Genomic DNA, 21,737 nt, shown 5'->3' on the forward strand with positions numbered 1-21,737 from the left:
CAGGGAAATTCTAACCTATTTGGACCTGAATAAAATTACAAGTAAGATCTCTTCCCGTTAGTCTCTAGAGTTCAATATTTAGCTTCCTAGTAGAGATTAATAAATTTTTCAACCAATATTTATAGTGATTCAAAAGATTCTACATTACCTAATGAAGAAACTACACATGCATATCTATTCTTCAATCTGTTCAGTTGCTCTCTGTCTCTTTGACTTTCTCTTGTGCTAAAGTTTTACATTATTTACATTTATATTCTCAGCCTGGAGAAGTGGGACAGTTGTCAAGTGTCTACCCAATATCCATTTTCCCCTCCATATTAACAGAACCCTGGTTTTGATGAATATGGCAATATATGTAGCTCAAATTTTTTTTTAAAAAAATTGAGACATTTCCCCACACTCTTTCCACCTAGGGGTGACCATGTGACACAGTTCTATGGTCATCACTGGACATCACTATGGACATTGCTGAAACTTCTGGCAAAGTGTTCTTTCCTGATAAAGCCACCATCTCTTTCTCTGTGCCCCTTTTTTACTTCCCAGAATGTATACATGTTAGCTGGGGAGGTAGAAGCTATCTTGTACCACGAGGAAAAGGCCAAATAAACGTAAAAACTTTGGCCCTTTAGCCAAGGGTTGTTTAGCCAGTCAATGAACCAATACCAGTAACTATCTATCTCCAGACTTCAGGTTATGTGAGAAAACTTAAACCTTTGATCCCTTTAAATCATTGTTATGGGTGTCTTTTTTACTCACAGCCAAACTCAATCACTGGGTGATACAGGAAAGTAAACTTAAGAAATTTATCATTAAGATTTGGTCTTGGGGAGTAAATGAGAACAGGAAATTTTCAAATTATTCAGTAAGATTTTGTGCATATATTGACACCTCAGATCACCCACTGAGTCATATGTAGGATCATGTGTAACATGACTGTATAATTATTGCCCAAACCCTAATCCAGGACACTTCTGAGGGTCAAACAGGTAGTGTCAATAATTACACTAAGACATCAGGCATAAACTGGAACTCTTCTGGATGAACCATGACATATAGGTACCCCATGGGAGACTGACGTTTTCAGTGGACTCAAAATAAATGTCTTTCTTTCCTTTTGGAGATAGCTGAAATATATGTCACTTTTGACATATACACTTCTATGTAGCTAAACCACTTCCCCAATTTAACTACTAGATTTTAAAATTCAGTGGTGCAGAAACAAACTTTAGGTACACCATAAATGCAGGAGGCTGTCGGCTTGAAATCTCCTCCAAATGTAGCACTTTGCAATCTGTCCTTCTCTGACAATTGTTCTAATTTGGCCACCTATCACAATGTTTTGTTTTGTTTTGTTTTTTCATATTCTTTTCCTCAGTGCTATCTATTCAAAGCGTGACCTTGTCTGCAGACTTGGCCATAAAAATGAATTGCTTCTGTTTCTCTGCTTCACCGCATCTCTATTTCATTCAAATCTCACCTGAAAACCTACTGATTTTCCCTCTGCATTTAGCACTCATAATTTCTTCTCTTTTCCCCTCCCTGAAGTCTATGAAAATCATGGCTTACACCTTATTTTATGCAATGTATTTCCCTCCAAGGGAGTTATATAAAGAGATATTTTGAGGAAGTCCCCAAAAGTTGAAAAACTGGCTCATGCTGGGGGGCAGGAGGAAAGAAAAGTTGATTCCTATCTTTCGATGATTTGTTTGTTACAAACCCAAGAAACATTTACATATGAAAATGACTAATTCTTACATTGGTTTTGGAGGGGAACAGGCATTGGAGGGGAACAGGCAAGGGAAGGCAGAACGAATTAGAACAGATAATCTCTTCTGGGAATCAGGCTGGCCCAGAGAGCAATAGTAAAGTCATAACTCTTCAGAAGGAAGCCACTGGGAAATTCTTCACCAGAAATGACATAGAGAACATGGAACAAATGGAGCTTTAGCTTTCTTGGAAAGTCTTAACACTCTGAGAACAGGTTCACTTCTTTATCAGTTTAGCAGGTTAAAAAAAAAATACAGCCCAAACTGGTTCATACAGAAGGGTAATTATGGGCTCCTAAGGCTTAAAATTCAGAGGTAGGGCTGGCTTCAGGTATGTCTTCATGTACAATGTCAAAGGATGTGAACAAGAACTGGTTTCTCCATCTTTCCACCTTGAGACTTTCTGTCCTCTGAATGTTGGAATCATTCTAAGATATGATTTCTCCTTGTGTTTTTAAGATGGCTGTAGTCCTTGATCCTCTCAGCTCTAAATTCAGTTTAAAAAAAAAAAAAGGCAACTTTCCTTCAACAGATAAAGTCAAGTCTTGGGCCTGAAGCTAATTGGCTCTAGTTAAATGGGAGATACTCTGCAACCAACCTCCCATGGCCAGGATGGCTAAAGATATTGGATTAGGCAAACCAGGAATCACCACTGAAAATTTGGGTAGAATTACCCTATGTGAACTTCATGAACTGATGGTAAGGAACTGATTTAGGATACACTGAGCATCTTATTTAATATATCTTCTACTACTACTACTACTACTACTACTACTACTACGATACTATTTTACTATTACTACTACTACATACATATGGCTGACATGGAGCACTGACTGTGTACTAGGCACAGTACTAGGGTTTTACATGCATTGTCTCATTTAATTCTTGCTATAATCCTACAAAACTGGTATTTTATAATTATCTCCAATTTATATATAAGGAAACTGAGTCTAGAAGGTTAACAAATTTCCCCAATGACACAAGGAAGTAAGTTACAGAGCTGTGATTCAAACCCAGTTTTATTTCTAAAGCTTTCATTCTTAAAATACTGCTTAATACTGCCTGATTCACTAATGACCTAAGAAATACAATTGATAAATTTTGGATATATGACTACATGTTGGCCTAATGTGCCTCATGGCAAGGTAGAAATAAAAAATATAAAATGTAGTATCATTTTCAAATGATTCAACCAAAGGTCCTCATTAGTACTGCTCTTAGAAGCTTAATCCTATTTTTACTTTTCAATGAAAAATGCTACTGGAAACACATATGCTAATTTTTTTTTCAGTATATTTTATTTTATTTATTTTTTATATAGCAGGTTCTTATTAGTTAATTTTTACAATTAAGGCTAGCCCAGGAGCTAAAGTATTAATATTTTCCAGAAGTTATAATTTCTTGGAATAAAACCAACACCACTTACTACTGAAAACATCATAAGGTAAAAATGGATGCTTACCATCATTTAGTCCTTACTGAACGTATAACTAATGACCTGTTGATTCTTTCTAAAGAAAGGCAACCTAATTCCAACAACAGCAACAAAAATTCACATCACATATTTGCAAGCAACACAGCCAGATTCTTGGGCTAACAGGATTCCACATATATATTTTCTAGTTGATTAAAAACAACCCAGTTCAGTTAATAAATATATATACATGAGGGAAAAAAAAAAGTAGGCAAAATAAGCAATTATTTTCTAGGTGCTATAGCCAAAAATCAACCTAAGATGAAAAAGAAATGTTATAAAATTCATGAAAACCACAATTATATGGAAGGAAAATTATGCAAATGACCCTAACTGAATATTTAACAATCTAATTGCTGAACAAGCCTCTAATTTGGCTTTTGACTTTCCTCTATTCAGGCACCAGTAACTTCAAAACTCTGTGATTCATCTGGCATTAATGGCTAAGGTGTTTCTCTCTCTTCCTCCCTCCCTCCCTCCCTCCTTCCTTCCCTCTTGCTCTCCTTCAATATTAGAGACTTTTCAGAGATACCATTACCCAAGAAATATTTCTGCATATGCCTCAAATTTTGGAACATTCCATGAGGAAGTCAGTTGATGGAGAAACTCAAATTCCAGAGTGGGTAACTATTTTGTACCTCTATTCTAGATATGTGTGTTTTAAAAAACTGCTATTTCTTTTCATTATGGAACAGAACCCTTCCAGTGAGAGATGAATTGTAATGACCAAGTGGCTTCCCAAGAAGATATCCTAGCCAACTTTTGCTTTTTTTTTCTTTTATAAGCAATATTTAGTACAGAAAGGAAAACACGACAACTTTAGCTCTTAAAATTACAATACAACATTAGCTTCAACACAGAGAAGCATGCACAATAAGATTTCTTTAGCAAATTTTCCATGTTTCCATAGAATAGTCATAGCCTATTCAAAGTTGAGCCAGTTAACAGAACTGGAAAGTGTATAAAGTTACAATCAGGAAAATTATTACAACAACCATTAAGACCAGATGGCCAATGAATTATTGTCAAAATTAAACTGCATGAAATGCATCCATCAACTGATCAACAAAATTTTAACAGATATCTTTACATAGGAATTGCAGTTTTCAGTGTTATGGTATATATTAATCTATATTAGATATGATTACTAACTTTAAGGAACTTGCATCTAATTATATAGATAGGGCATGAAAACAAATAATTCCAACAAAAGAAAGAAAGGAAATATACAGATAAATGTCCTACCAAAGTGCAAAATGTGGAAGTTATTTTTGGCTGCAGAAAATGAGAAAATTTGTATTTCATCCTCAGTGATGAGAAATTTTGGACATCTATGATAGTGGGGAAGAAAAGAAATTAGAGGAGAAAATAAAAAATATCCTATCGTCATTTTGTGGGTATAAAGCAGTCTTCTTCCAATAACTTTCAATATTGGCCTTCTCTTTTCTTCTTTCTCAGAGACCCTTTTTCTATGTTTCTCAATAACTCCTGACTCAGTTTTTCAATATAAAGTCAGTATTATTGCAATCTCGACATTGTCTGCTCTCACCGAAGCATCAGATTTAGGCATGGAATTCTAAAGGCATGTCAAAGAATTATGCTTTTGATATTATGTTGTAACAGTCTGGAGTGACACATCCTTAACTGCAGCAGCAAATAGGATAAGAAATGTTGATTTTACAAGTGAACACTGAAATAGACAAACAACAGGACCTACTGTATAGCACAGGGAACTATATTCAATATCTTATAATAGCCTATAAGAATCTGAAAATAATATATATATACATATATATATTTATGTATAGCTGAATCACTTTGCTGTACACCTGAAACTAATACAACATTGTAAGTCAACAATACATCAATCAAAAAAACTTTTTTTTAATGAAGATTGAACTAGAATTTCCTTTTCTTGACCTACCTCATCTATACTGGTATTTGCTTATATCATACACAAAATTTAATTCAAAAGGGATTAAAACCTGAAATGTAAGACCTAAAAACATAAAAGCCCTAGAAGAAAATAAAGAAAAGTTTCATGACATTGAATTTGGCAATGTAAGGTGTAAATGACATAACCAGGATCAAAGCAAGCTAATCATCCCTATAGAATGGAAATGCAAAGCACTGAGCAAGTGGCAGCTGCAGGCCTACTGGGCTTCATCTCCTGAAGGGGGTGGTATGACCCCAAGTTCCACTCTGGTCAGGTCAATGGGAATAAAAGCCCTCTGTGTAAAATAAAGGACCAGAGCCAGGCTACCTGCTCACACGAGGGACTGGTATAATTTTCCTGCTCCAACTCTTAAAAGGCTAAAATAAAAAATGCTGCTACTTGCTCATCATCACTAATCATCAGAGAAATGCAAATCAACACCACAATGAGATCAAATCAACCTCTCACCTATCAGAATAGCTATCATCAAAAAGTCAACAAATAACAAATGTTGATGAGGATGTGGTGAAAAGGGAACACTCATGCACTGCTGGTGGGACTGTAAATTGGTACAGCCACTATAAAAAAACAGTATGGAGGTTCCTTAAAAAATGAAAAATAGAACATGTGATCCAGCAATTTCACTTCTTGGTATTTACCCAAAGGAAACAAAAACACTGATTCGAAAAGATATATGCACTCCAATGTTCACTGAAGCATTATTTATAATAGCCAAGATATGGAAACAACATAAGTGTCCATCAACAGATGAATGTATAAAAAAGATGTGGTATATAAATACAATGGAACATTTAAAAGAAAAAGAAATCTTTCAATTTCCAACAACATAGTTGGGTCTAGACAGTATTATACTAAGTGAAATAAGGCAGACAAAGAAAGACAAATACTATTGGGTTGACCAAAAAGTTCATCTGGGTTTTTCTATAAGATGTTATGGAAAAACCGAATGAACTTTTGGGCCAACCCAATATATGATCTCACTTATTTGTGGAATATAAAAAACAAAACAATCAAAACAAAATGAAAACCAACTCATAGATACAGAGAACAAACCGGTGGTTGCCAGATGGCAGGGGGGGTGTAGGGGATTAAGAGGTACAAACTTTTAATTATAAAATAATAAGACACAGAGATGTAATATGTAGCATAAGGACTATGCTCAATAATATTGTAATAACTGTATGGAGACAAATTGTTACTAGACTTACCATGGTGATTATTTCTAATGTATGTGAATTTCAAATCACCCTGTAGATTGCATGAAACTAACATAGTATTGTATATCAACTGTATTTTAAAAAATGCTGCTAGTATTTTAAGCAAGATGCAATGATAGACATAGACTCACAATGAGAGAAACAAGACCAAGCCATACCCTTGCTCAGGCTCCCTTTCCTAACCCCAATGTTACCCTAGGATGCAGCCTTGAAATGACTCGTAAAATCTTATTCTAAACTAGGACCACTGGAGGTTGGATAGCAGCAACCAAAAATTTGCTAGAAATTGAGGGCAGACTTCAAAAGAAGAAGATCATGAAGAAAGAAAGAGAGAAATGGGCCTACAGACCAAAATTACAAACACATGCAGAACTAATTCTAAATTCTAATGTAACCTCAGTCTAATTCTAAAAATGACAGCCAACAAAATCAACGATTGAAACATGAATTCATTACAAAAGAAACTAACTTTATGGAAAAGCATAACAAGTATTATAAGAAAGCTCAGAGAGATAAATGAGTTAATAACTTTCTGTAAAAAGAGCCAGATAGTAAAAACAGGAAGAAATCAATCAAGATCAGGTAGATATGGAATGGAAACCATTAAACATCCAAAAATTTAAAGCATAGTGACTGAAATCACAAAACAGATGGCATCATTTCTAGAGCAGATAAATTTGCAAGTTTCTAGTGAAAGTGATTTAAATATTATCAGCACAAGAGACTGGCAAGTATAACAGAGAAATAAAATGTAAATGGGAAGAGTTAAAACTTTCCAGAATTAGAGAAGTCTGATTCTTTGGATTGAAAGTGCATTCTGAATTTCTAACAAGACAACTTAATTAGATTTACAACTAGACATTATAGTGAATTTGCAGAACATAAAGTATAAAGAGAAAAAGTCCTTTAAATTTTCTATATAGATAACCTACAAAGGAGAGAATATTAAACTGACAGCAAACTTCTCACAGTCAACAGTACATGCCAGAAGCCAATAGAATATAATTTTCAAAGTGCTGGGGGAAATATAGGTCTACTAAGAACTGTATAACTATCTGAACTGTAATTCAAGAGTGAAAGTGAAAGGAAGGCATCTTCACGGATACCAGAACGAAGGGAATTCACCATCTACAGACGCACACACAGAAAACAGTGGAAGATTTTGTTTAGAAGAAAAGTAAACTCAGGGGGACCGAATTTGATACACACAAAAACAAAACCTGTGTGCACAGAAATTATTTTAAAGATTGATAAATGTAACTTTTAGTATAGAATAATAACTAATTGTGCATATTTAATTTTAAAGTGTAAATAATCCAATTGGTGAGAAGGGTGGTGGTGTTTACTAAGCAAGAAAACATACTAAGGTCTATCAGCTGTTTGGAAGAAGGACAGAAATAAATAATATGTTTTATTATTTAGCAAATTATATACATATGTATGTCTGTTAAAAAAGTCTAAATCATTAAAAGACTAGAATTATAACCTACGTTTACGAACTAGCAGAAGAATAAAGATAGAATAGGAAAATGTTTCAGTAATGTGAGAAAATAAAGAAGAAGAAAATAGAAGCAAAATAAAAAGCAAACTACAAGGTTAAAAACAAATCTGGATGCATCAACAATTTCATTAAATGCTTATGGATTAAACTCACCTATTAAAATATTTTCAGAAGGGATCCAGAAACTTTAGCTCTATGCTACCTAACAGTCACTCAGTCTTTACTACTGTCTCTTTTGTCTCCTGGTAAAGGGGGGGGTGGGGTGAGGGGGAATCAGAAGTAACTGGGGAATTAATTCCTAGCTTAAATATGAATACAGACAAGGTGAATGCCACTAGATAAATGATACCATTTGAGAATTTCTCTTGGATTCTATGTTAGCTTCTTTAGGACCTCTAGGGTTTGCCTTCAGACACACACCACCAGTCCCCCTGCCCCCGCCATAAATTCCAGGTATGGGCCTTATTGGTGTGCTCAGCTACACTGTTTAACATCAAGTAGGAAACTGCTTTTCAAATAACTTCAAGCCTTAACATATACCAAAAGCACGTCACGAAAGCCTGTAACAGCCTGTTTTTAACTCCCCACAAGGTTCCTGGCCACACTGGTGCTCTCTCGCTGAGACATGCCACGCAGACAAGCAGCAAAACAAGTGTGATGAAGCCTTGATACCCAATTCTCTTTCAGGTCTGTCTCTCCCAATATTGGCCCCCTTTAGTCCTATAACAAAATCTTCAGGCCTATGCCCCTGCTTAAAATTAAAAACCAGAATTTCATACTGTTAGTCCTATCCAGAAAGAGAGTGATTTTGAAAATAGGGAGCCTGACGCTCAATGTCAGTGAGGCCAAGCTTATAAATAAGAAAAATTGTTCCAGTAGCCTCACAGTGCCATACAGGGAAAAGAGTTGCAATTCTTGATATGATGCAAATTTGATTTAAGTGAAGAGGAAAGCTGAAAACAGGTAACTCAACAGGTCATTATTGGTTTTACTAAGGCGTTAGATCCTTTACAGAAAAGTACCTACAGTAAAATTCTCTAGTCAAGAATTTCTTAAAACCTCTCCTATGGGCTCCCTGTATCTTAAGTCTAGTTCTGAGAAAGAAAAATGGAAAAAATGTACCTCTAAAAATGCTGCCACATATGAAGTTCAGTTATGTCATGCTGAATACCCAGGCTCCTCTCCCAGGAACTTTGGGATTGCACCCAACAACGAGGACCCCTCCCTGCCTGCGCCCCCTTAACACACACACACACACACACACATACACACACTCACACACACATACACACACTCACATACACATACACACACTCACACACACAAAACACACACGGGCTCCTACACAGCTGCCACCTGCTACAATACTGTTGTCAGATAATCTGTGTTTTTCTTCTTCCCAGACCTTTGGAAATGGACTCTGGTTCAGAAATCTGAACTCTACTGTTTTTGTGGAATTACAACCAGAATTATGACCTTTTAAATAAATATAAAAATGAATAACAACCTTCTAAATATAAATATAGTCTACCTTTAGCTGTTTACTTGATGACTGATTAAATTCTTAAATCAATACTATCCTAAGATCACCTAAATATTTTAGTTTGTATTGCATTCAAAACTTTTTTTAAAAAAAGTTTAACCAACTGGAATTATTCAAAACAACATCTGTTAACTGTCCTTTTCTTATTTTAATTCTCACATTTAAAATATAGATTCACAATAACTGGACATTAAGAAATGTTAGAATTATGACACATTAAAAATGAAAGCCCATTGTTTTGGCCAAAAATGTATCTATCTCTAAAGATTATTTTGAGTAGACCACTGAAAAAATGTGTATGTACACATCTGATATATAAATGCATATTCAGATGTGAATATGTTCAAGAGTAAAATGACAACTTTAAGAATTCTAATATGAATGACAGCTGTACTACTAGTAAGCAAGCATAGGGTACCAGAGATTCATTTAATTGATTGTGGAAAAAGTTTAATAAAAGCTATTCAATAATTAATTGAGACTCTAGTGGGCATAAGTGAACTTCCTGAATAACCTTGTCTTATTTAGTGAGATCATAGAAAGCAAGGGTGGAAATCTGTGACCATGATTTTCAAGAATATTTCTTCATGAACTACAAATAGGCAATTCCCTTAGGGCAGAGCAGGAATTATATACATACAGAAGATTCAGTGCAGCTGCATTCTCTCAATGCATAAATTATTATCTTGACAGTGGGACCATTAACTACTTTAAAATACGTCAGGGCTCATAATATAGCCACTGATGCCACCTAATTTTGTTAGTTTTAGATTCAAAAGAGATGTTCGACAACATGGGGTCCAACACCCGCATTTTAAAGGTTTGGAAATTAAGTCAAAGAGAGGAGGCCACTTTCCCAAAGGAATATTGTAGTTGAAATGCAAATAAAACTCAAATATCCCAGCCCCTAATCCAAAGCTCATTCCATCAATTCACATGTCTTTAAAGTGGCCAGTTATCCCAGGAATCTGACAAATTAGGTACTACACAGTTTTATTAAATACAAACAAAAACACAGTCTATTCTGAAAGGTTTTTTTCTCCACAACAAGCCAGAGAAGACTCCCAGACAAATTCAAGAATTTAGCTTCCTAAACCATCCTCTGTGCTTGAAGGAGAGGGAACAGGAGAAAGGAAAAAATGTTTTACCTCTTGAATTAAACAGAAAGGTAAAATTCAAAAGATTATCCTCTAGAAGTGAAAGACAGAAAAAGAGAATTCGTATCACATGGAGAGTTGCTAGCTCCTTCTCAACAGAGCGTGATCTTTAACATTGTAAATTATAAAATCTTCATAATAATCCTGATATACTGGGTCAGAAAATATACATTGACTTCAACTTGTAATTTTCTTCCCTAAAATAACGGTTACTTCATTACTCTCCACGCCAGTTTATGTGCGCGCACACACACACACATACACACGTGCACACACAACAAGGTACTTACTGAGCTGTAGAGATAGCCTTCACCATTCATGGCCACATAGAGGCTGGCCTTCACCCCTTGGATGGCCACCACACGCAGGCCCACAGGGATTAGATTGAAGAGGGCTAGAGGGGAAAAAGGAAGAGAGAGGAAAGGATCAGTGAACTTTTGAATAAATCATCTTGCTTCTTAAAAATGACTCTTTTTGAAGATTAAAACCTATGAATTGAAATTAGGAGAGAGAGAGGAGTTCTAAGAGTGAGAACTGGCTTCTTGTCTCTGCACCATGACTAATTACCATGTGACTTCAGGTAAATCACATAAACTCATCTGCAATAAAGGGATTAGGTTAGAAGGACTCTAAGGGCCCCACATGGATCTGAGAGTCCAGGATCTCTGCTCTGTGAAATGAACATATACTCAAACAGTATAAGATGATTTTTTCTAACAAACAAATAATTTGAACCAAAAAATTCTCAACAGAAGAAAACATATTTGGAATCATAAGTAATAATAAAATATGATCTTCATAACACATGCCAGAGTTTCTTTTCCTTGTGGTCCTGAACACTGTCTTAAACACACAAGATGAACACAAAAACCACTGGCTCATCCTCAACTATGCTAGTGGCAGGAGAACACTTCTCTTCATATTTCAATTTTTACATGTAAATATAGATAAATAGATGTATCAATGGTTGCTAGATAGCTTAAGCTCGAACAGACAGATTTTATATCTTGGGAAATATATATATATATATGCATAATTATGCACAAACCATTAAAAATCAACTTCATAAATTTAATTCAATATCCTAAATAAAATGAAAACATGCTTGTAGTCTTTAAATATTTGGGTTGTCCATCACTGAAAATATTCAACAGTCTACTTGTCTACTTGGAGAAAGTACTCAAACACCAGAAAGAAGATAAATAAGAAGATAATCCATTTTTCTGTCAAAAATGTATTTCTATGAATTATATATTCCTATATAGCACTATTTTAGTTAACATTAATATTACAAAACGAGCATAAGCATAAAACATGGTCCCTATCCCGAAAGAATTTATATTACATAAAGGAGGAAGGCAATCATATAACTAGGCTGTATAGATGGCAACATGAATGTGAACTAAATATTTATGACTGCGTGCATAAGAGAATAGCGCTGTAGTTCACTTTAACATCCTGACTTAGTTAGAAGTTCTTTTCTATCTTTCCTACTGATAAAATTCCCATCGTTCTGGTCATCTTCTCAGTTTTGAATATAAGATATATATATAGATAAATTAACCCAGGGATTACCATTAATCAGGAATGCTATTTTTCTGGGCTTCTCTCAACGTGGGATAGTAAGCTAAACACACTCACACAGTATTTGGCTTTTAGTCACATGTTCAATTGGTAGTTGTAGAGGATCAAGCCTAAGACCACAAGTTTAGTATAGCAGGATTCAATTCCTAGATATTTGACATCAGACCCGTCTCTTTGCCTCTTTGAACCTTTTCCCTCATCTGTCATGAAAGTTGAGACTAGATCTTAGCAGACACTTAAGAATTAATAGCTGCTTTAAGTTGAATCTGTACTAGTTTTTGTTCCTCCAATATTCTTACCACTGTCAGAGAGAGCTAAGACATATGGAATAATCTGATACAGTGTATAATGTATATCTATAATTAAATGTAATATATGCATTCTATATATAGTCTCTATGTTACAGAAGTTCAGGGAAATGGAAGATCTGTGTTCTGAAGTGTTCAAGAAATGTCTCACACAGAAGATGAGACCCAAGTTGACACTTAAAGAAGGGACAGAAGTTGAGTAGGCGAAGATCATAAACATTATAGTAGGGCAGGAAGTAAGTGGTTCTTCAGGGTAGTGTATGTGTATAGGAAGGGACTGGCAGATTGAAGGATTTGATTCATGCTGGGGAGGAATGGGAAAGAACACCATGTAGACAAAGCAGGGATAAATAACTGAGAGTTTGTCACTCTAGTCTTAGAGATCTAGACTTTACCAAATGGGCAACAAGAAGTGTGGCATATGTAAAGATTAAAGCAGCAACACAGATTACAAAAAAGTGGGAGAGATTTGTAGACAAAGTAGTTTCTAAACTCACCACTCAGAAGCTACATGCCTTTGAGCCACTCATTTAACCTCTCTGCTTTAGTTTTCCTGTCTGTAAAATGGGCATAATAATCCTTACTGCACAGAGTTGACAGAAGAATCAAATGCATTATCATGTTCTTGAAAGTGTTTCATAAACAGAGATGTGTTCTCTCTATATGAGTTATTTGTCATTAATATATGATTCTTCTGCTTGTCAAATAAGGTTACCAAAGGGTCTGATGTAAACTGACATATCACCTGACTAACATCTATTGATTCAGAAGATTGCTTAATACCTTTAAAATAATACTTTATCTTTGTGCAACACAATTTTCAGTGTTGATAAATTCATCATTGTATTTGACCCTCAACCACAAACACTATGAAGAATTTAGGACAGAATGATTATCCTAATTTTTAGAAGGGTAAACAGATTCAGAGAGGTAACCCAAGTGGAAGTGCAACTGACCAAAGGTTTTCTGGCTCGCTAATGTGGTTACCTGCCCCAAATATCCTATTTCCTCCTCCTTCCCTTTTTTTTTTTTTTTTTTTTTTTAATTTATGGCTGTGTTGGGTCTTCGTTTCTGTGCGAGGGCTTTCTCCAGTTGTGGCAAGCGGGGGCCACTCTTCATCACGGTGCGCAGGCCTCTCGCTATCGCGGCCTCTCTTGTTGCGGAGCACAGGCTCCAGACGCGCAGGCTCAGCAGTTGTGGCTCACGGGCCCAGCCGCTCCGCGGCATGTGGGATCCTCCCAGACCAGGGCTCGAACCCGTGTCCCCTGCATTGGCAGGCGGACTCTCAACCACTGCGCCACCAGGGAAGCCCCTCCTTCCCTTTTAAGTTGAATTTCCTCTAATAGTCATTCTCACCTTCTCAAAAAGTAATAGACAATTTAGCTACATCTCTGTGCATATCCTGCGGCTAACTGTGGCTATGGACTCAGTACTGGCCAATGAAATGTAGGCAGAAAGGTCTCTGTACTCTTGAAGACCCTTTCCTTAAAGACAACTGGCCTTTGCCCTCTTCCCTACCCTTTGCCTTACTGCTGTTGGAGGGGGATGAGGTTGAGGTTGGCTGGATGATCTCAGGGCATGAAAACAAGGGCTTCCCCCTGAGCGAGTGATGGCAGCTGAGCTGGAAAGAGTTGGGTCGTCCCGGAGGACTTTGTGGAGCAATGGCACCAGTCCAGCTTCCAATTACGTAGGTCTGGCTTTTATGTGAGAAAAATAAGTCCTTGTTATTTCAGTCTGTGCAACGCTGAGCCAACCCTAATCCTAACTGACAGAAATTGCTGACGAAAGCAGAGTTAACACGTAAGGTGCAAACATGTTAGGTACTTCTATATTGTAAATAAATGTAACCATTGGAAAATATCAAGTTCGACGATGGTTCTTATGAAAAAGAGTAATGAAATCCAAAATTGTACATAAAGTCTTTCTAAATAAAGATTTCCCAGGACAAATGCTGAGAACATTGGTTCATTTAGCTAAAACAGGGGTAAAAAAAGCAACTATTAAGCTTTTCTTATCTGAGGAAAGTGAGAAAACTACTAAAGCTAGGCAGGGACAAAAACAAGAAAACTGTGTGAAAGTTTTATAGAAACCGTAAGGTGATAATGGCTTTTAGATGGTATGCTTTGGGAGATTTAGCAAGTCCATTAAAAACAAAATCAGTAAACGATTTGGAATCAGAGTTTTTAGCGGTAAAAGCTAAAAGCTATTCTCTTTGGGAGGGTCTGCATCTGCCTCCTAAAATCTTGAAAAATGGCAAATGACTTACCCTTATCTATTATTTATCTTCCGCATAGCACACTGGCTCTAGTCCTTTGTTACGCAGTGACAATTCCTCCTGAATCTCCAGTCTTCCTCTCCATCCTCAAAGCCACTGGCCTAACTCATAGGAACTGGGCCACACCATTCTTCCAAGTCCCCTGCATCTATCTACTCATGCCACTTCCCTGCTCACAGTTCCCTGCTTGATACCTCTAGTGAATACTCATTGTCTACAAGATAGATCCAAAGCCTTTACTCTGACCCTTAATGCCCTTTAGCACCCAGCTGTAAACCACACTTCCAGTGTATCACCTGTCACTCATTCCATTCACCATAAGCAGCTTCACAGAGCTTTTTGCTATGTTCTAAGTTTCCCCCTTGATCTTAACTAGACTGGATTTATTATTCTTTTGGAAAGCCTATCTTCCCTATTTAACTGAACCATAAATCTTATCCAGATCCTTCAGAGACAGTTGTTTCTTTTTCCATAATTATTTATTTCATGGGCATATCTCTGTTGTGGCATTTGGAACATGGTATTATAATTATTTGTTTACGCATCTGTCGCCATCCTTAAGGACTCTTGAGGGTAAGTCTCTGCAATGTCTACCCCAGTTCTATGTACATATCTTATATTCAATAAATGTCATTGATTATAAGGGTCATGAAAAGACATTATTTCTAGGAACATTATTTCTAGGAAAAAGTTGCTTTTTAAGATAAAAAGAAAATTAAAAACTTAAACATCTCAGCCCAATATTCAAGGTTATGTACATATAGTCACAGCATACATTTCTGCTCCATTGCACTACTCACTCTAATATATTTATTTACTGCCTCTAGTAATTTGATCTTCTTCTTCCTACCTTTTAACTTCATGTTTTTGCTTACTGCACTGCCTCTGCTTGCAATGTCACTCTCCCCGTATCTTCATACCGAAACTCCTCCCATGCTTGAATGATACACCAAATACCAAGGGCTTTCTCTCACTTCTCAGCTCCCCTAGTCCTAGATTTATACTGTATTTATCACAATTTTTAATTTTCCTTAAAAAATATTTTTTCTTTCCCAATCACAACTAGTTTATAAACTCTCCAAGATAAGGATCACACCTAAACCACACTTGTATAACATGGAGAAAAAGAGAAAGCTGGGGAGGAAGAAAGAGAGAGACAGAGACAGAAACAGAGAGAGAGATTAAGAGAGAGAATAAGCAGGATAGTAGTACATATTCCGCTTATATTCAGGATTCAGGATCCCAGTAAACATTTGGTGAATAAAGACTACAATTATAAGCCAAATAAGAATCCAAGCATCTAATCTGACATTCAAGCATCTTCTCAATCTTGTTCTTTCCAAAACGAGTATTTCATTCTAAATCTTACGTAAATCTGACTCATATTTAAAAATGAAACAACGGAATTGGTGCTGTTGAGGTCTGTAACAAACTCAATCACTGAATCACATGGAAAAAGTTAAGAAAAAAGGTAATAAAGGGAAATGATAGTTTATTCAACAAATGGTGTTAGGAAAACTGGATATCCACATCCAAAGAATGAAATTGGACCCTTATTTTACATCATACTCAAAAATCAACTCAAAATGGATTGTAGATCTAAACATAAACCTGAAACTGTAAAACTCGTAGGAAAAAACATAGAGGAAAACCTTCTTGACATTGATCTTGGGAGTGATTTCTTGGATATGACACCAGAAGCATAGGCAACACAAGCAAAAATAAACAAGTGGGACTACATCAAACTTAAAGCTTCTGCACAACAAAGGAAACAATCAACAGAATGAAAAGGTAACCTAAAGAATGGGAGGAAATATCTGCAAACCATACATCTGATAAGGAGTTAATATCCTAAATATACAAATACAACTCAGTAGCAAAACCCACAGATAACCCAATTTAAAAGGGCCAAAAGACTTGAATAGACATTTCTCCAAAGATGATGTACAAATCATGAGTAAGTACATGAAAAATGCTCAACATCACTAATCATCAGAGAAATGCAAATCAAAACTACAATGAGCTATCGCCTGATACCTGTTAGAAAGACCACTATTAAAAAAAAAGATAACAAATGTTAATGAGGATGCAGATAAATTGGAAACTTTGTGCACTACTGGTAGGAATGTAAAATGGTGCAGCTATTATGGAAAACAGTATGGAGGTTCCTCAAAAAATTAGATATAGAACCACCATATGATCTAGCAAACCCACTCCTGACATATATCCCAAAGAACTGAAATCAGGATCTCGAGACTGTATCTGTCCTCTTATGTTCACTGCAGCATTATTCACAATAGACAAAATATGGCAACAACTTAAATGTCCATGGATGGATGGGTGGATAAAGAAAATATGGTATATACTTATAATGGAATGTTAGCATTTAAAAAGAAAAAAATCCTGTCATATGTAACAACATGGCTGAACCTGGAGGATACTTTGCTAAGTGAAAAAAGCCTGTCCCAGAAAAACAAGTACTGCATTATCCCCATTATATGAGGAAATAAAATAATCAAACTCATGAAAGCAGACAGTAGAATGGTGGTTGTCAGGAGCTAGAGGGAGGAAGAAATGGATAATTGTTGTTAAATGGGTATAAAGCTTCAGTTATTCAAGAAGAATAAATTCTAGAGATCTGTTGTAAAACATAGTACCTACAGTTACTAATATTATATTGTCCACTTAAAAATTTGTTAAGAGAGTAGATCTCATGTTAAGTGTTCCTATTAAAAAAAAAAAAAAAAGCAAAGGGGATTTCATGGGTGTATGCATATGTCCAAACTCATCAAATTGCATACATTAAACATTCAGGTATTTTTGGTAGGTCAATTATACTTCAGTAAGGCTGCTTTTTTTTTTTTTTTTAAGTAATGAAGGAAATGGTAGATGAATTGCATTGATACACCCAGTTCTCCACTTCTCCCTGTATCTGTGCTTTGCCATATAAATTTGCAGTTCTCTGAAAGGATATTCTGCCCTACCCCTTGATACTGGGCTGAGCCATGTGACTTGTTTTGGCCAATAGGATGTCAGCCAATGCAAGTAGAGTCTTGAAAAAGAGCTCAGGTTGGCTTGTTTATGCTTTTCTCCTCTGCCACGGCATTGAGAAGAACATGCACAGACTAACCCGCAGGTCCCAGGAAAAGGATGTAAGACACCTAGAGAACAACAGAGTGGCCTCGGTAATCCATCCAACACCATTCTAGATTAATTGATTGATAGCTGACCCCTAGATATGTAAGCCAGACAAGATCAGTAGAGTTGCTTAGCCAACCACCCCAGACACATGAGACATAAATACTTGCTGATACATGCAAATGGGGTTATGTGATTGTTGGGTACATAGCATTATTGTAGTAATATATAAAATGAATAGCAAGTTATTCACTGGGGGACCTGGGTGGTGGATTTGAAATTTCCTGAAATCTATAACAAAAAATTCTCAAATTTGATAACAATCCTCAATAGGTACATGAAATGATTATGAGCTGTGAAGCTAAGTAAACTTTTATAAATTAAAAAATAATAATAATAAAAGGCTGATGTTGATTACTCACGCTACAGGAAGGACTGAATTATTTTTCTACAGATAATGTATTATAAAATATGAAAAGATGTTCAAAGATTATACAAACAAAATAATGGGAAAGAAATGTATAGACTTGTACACATCAAGTAATTAATTAAAATATTTTATTACTTCCCTGGATTTTATAATCTTTGTGATACGTTTCAGCTCTTTAAAATTTAATCTTTTATGATTTATTTTCTCACTCTACTCATTTTTGTACCTAAATTTCATTTCACTGTTATATATTTTTTTTTATTTTTTCAAAGGGTATGCCCAAAATTGTATAAGTTTTAGGACCTACAAAACTTAAGTCAGTCTCAGGTTGAAATTTAAATGGAAGAAGAGAATGAAAGAAAAGTAACTAATAAGAAAGGAAAAACTGAAGAGATTATACTCCTTCAATGCCTACTTTTTTTTTTCAGGCATCATGGTAGGCATTTTGACATGTAAAATGTCATTTTAAAAATAAACTAGGGACTTCCATGGTGGTGCAGTGGTTGGGAGTCTGCCTGCCAATGCAGGGGACATTGGTTCAATCCCTGGTCCGGGAGGATCCCACATGCCGCGTCACAACTAAGCCCATGTGCCACAACTACTGAGGCTGCGCTCTAGAGCCTGTGAGCTACAACTACTGAGCCCACATGCCACAACTACTGAAGCCCACGAGCCTAGAGCCTGTGTTCCACAACAAGAGAGGCCACCGCAATGAGAAGCCTGCACACCGCAACGAAGAGTAGCCGAGTAGCCTCCGCTCACCGCAACTAGAGAAAGCCCGTGCACAGCAATGAAAACCCAACACAGCCAAAAATAAATAAATAAATTTTTAAAAATAAATAAACAAACTAAATTGACTATTTGGCTTTATTTCAGGATATAAAAAGCCCTAATTTGAGGGCAGTGTGGGTACAAAGTAAAAAAAGAAGGGAATGAAAAGTGCCATCCAAAACTTTGGAGTAAGTTTCCATGGCCTTAGCAGAACTCTCACACAACTTCTTGTAATATATCTCTATTCAAAAGTCATTTATTCTTTCCATAAATATTTACTGAGCACTTAGTATAGGTCACATGGCATGCTTAGGCTAGGAAAACAGTGACATATTCAACAGATATGGTCCCTGAGGAATACACCTTCATCTGTAAATCTCCCTGAGGCTCCCACTATTCTGTGGGCAAGTTGATGGCACAGGAAACTTTTATTATCCTCATTGCCTAGCAACGAGGTCTTAGAAGCATCTTGGTCTTAGAAGCTACTATTCAATAATAACCAAATAAATAAATGATTCAGCAGTGGTTTCTCTTTAAGCTTGCTTATTCATAGCTTTTCTAGATCATATTTCCATACTTAAGCATGTAAGAAAAAATCAAAGATAATATTTACCACATATGGAATGTATTTAAATATGGAATCTGAAGGGAAAGCCAGAAAAGCTGCATGATACAAAGTTTGAGAGGGCAGGAGCACAGGATGCATAGGGCTGGTGTGTGTGTGCATGTGTAGGGTGATGCATCTTTTTGAGAAAATGAAGAGGAAGGGAAGATTTTGGGGAATCTATTACAACCAAGATACTGGACATCTCATAAAATTATATTGGACTAGAAAAAAGTACTTCGTAAGAAATGCTATTTTTTTTTTTTTGGAACAACTCTGTGGGCTAGGTCCTTTTCTTTTTAAATTTTTAATTTTTGGAACAACTCTGTGAGCTAGGTCCTTTTCTTTACTTTTCATTTTTTTGTTGATGTATAGTATTGTGTAAGTTATAGGTATACAACATAGTGATTCACAATTTTTAAGTTTATATTCCATTTATAGTTACTACAAAATACTGGCTACGTTCCTTGTATTGTGCAATACTTCCTTGAAGCTGATTTATTTTATACTTAGTAGTTTGTACCTCTTAATCCCCTACCCCTATCTTGCCCCTCCCCCCTTCTATCTCCCCACTAGTAACCACTAGTTTGTTCTCTATATCTGTGAGTCTGTTTCTTTTTTTGTTGTTGTTATAGTCACTAGTTTATTTTTTACATTCCACACATAAGTGATATCATACAGTATTTGTCTGTCTGCTAGGTGAAATAAAAGTGCTGTGTTCTTATTCAACTTAATTTTGATCTGCCTATTATCCACACAAGTTATCCCAGTGACAAAAAGGTGACAATCCAAAACACATCAGAAAGCACTTAATGTTACAACCAAAGAAGATGCAAAGAAGAAAGAGAAGAGGATGAGAAATAGGGAGGGAGGGAGAGAAAAGTTCATGACAAATTCTTCTTTACAACAGGTAAATCCAGTATCCTCTCAAGTAACTTCTAAAGATAGACTCTTATTGCTTGTAAAAATGTACAGATATAAAAGAGTACACTTGTATTTTGAAATTCTGGGTTGAATTTGCCGAATGTGCAGAGAAAAAGATGCATTTTATGACCCATTAAAAACCCAAATAAATTTATAGTGGAAGCTACTGAGATAGAAAAGAGATATTTGGGTTTATAATCTGTGCATTCTCAATATCAGATTGTCTTGAAAATTCATACCACTTCCCACACTTCAAAATGTTCTCAATAAAGATGTTTTGTTAGAGTGTAAGTAATATCATATCCTACAAAATCTTAACCTAAAATTAAGTTGGTACCAGGTTATTTTCACCTATAATCCTATAGTCTCTTATAATAACACGTGTAATTATAATATTTATGATAATTTTTGTAGGTCACTCAACTGGTTTTCCATTAGTTATGAAATTAATATTTATTTCTGGCATTTATTTATCATTTAATAAGGTCAATTCTCCTCCCCTCCCCATTTTCAATAGGAAAATGCTATTATTGAATAGTCAGCAAACTAGGAGATAGTCTGAGCTCTTAAATCCTCCAACACAAAAGCAGTTACTTAAATTATGGTACAATGGAGTATTCACTCAGACAAATTAATTATTCACTCATCCTAATTCCACAGTATTCCATACACAGCACTTATCACATTGCTTTTTCATATTTATGTCTTTGCCTGAGTCTCCCAGCAAAGTAGGAATTCTTCAAAAGTATGAAATTATGTTTCTTTTTCATCCAGAGTGCATTGCACAGTAGAAGCTAAAATAATTGTGATCATCAAATTTAACCTCAAAAACAGCATTTCTTACAGAAATTAAGGGAAGGATGTAATTGTCCCTACTTCTTTAGCTTTAAGTCAAGAAAACAAGACCAAGGTGAGGACTAAACTTCAGTCCAAAAGGCACAGCTCTAGTTTACAAGCCCTAGTTCTAACATTTGACAGCTTTATGACCTTGATGATTTGAAGTAATGTAACCTCCCTGAGCCTTCATGTCTGCTCTGAATGTTTCACTGACTTACTATGCAAATCAATTAAGATAATAATTTTCT

General features: G+C 35.8%; 1 protein-coding gene across 4 annotated transcripts in view; it reads right to left on the bottom strand.

Moving 5' to 3' along the window:
• Positions 1 to 21,737, bottom strand: part of FGF12 (fibroblast growth factor 12) — a 555,783-nt gene that overhangs the window by 162,536 nt on the left and 371,510 nt on the right. For all 4 annotated transcript variants that reach the window (XM_007195196.3, XM_057545930.1, XM_007195195.2 and 1 more), the window contains one exon: positions 10,909 to 11,012. In XM_007195196.3, coding sequence (XP_007195258.1) covers positions 10,909 to 11,012 — 104 coding nt within the window. The remainder of the gene's footprint in view (positions 1 to 10,908; positions 11,013 to 21,737) is intronic.

The sequence above is a fragment of the Balaenoptera acutorostrata genome, chromosome 4 (genome assembly GCF_949987535.1).
Source record: "Balaenoptera acutorostrata chromosome 4, mBalAcu1.1, whole genome shotgun sequence".
Lineage (NCBI taxonomy): Eukaryota > Metazoa > Chordata > Mammalia > Artiodactyla > Balaenopteridae > Balaenoptera > Balaenoptera acutorostrata.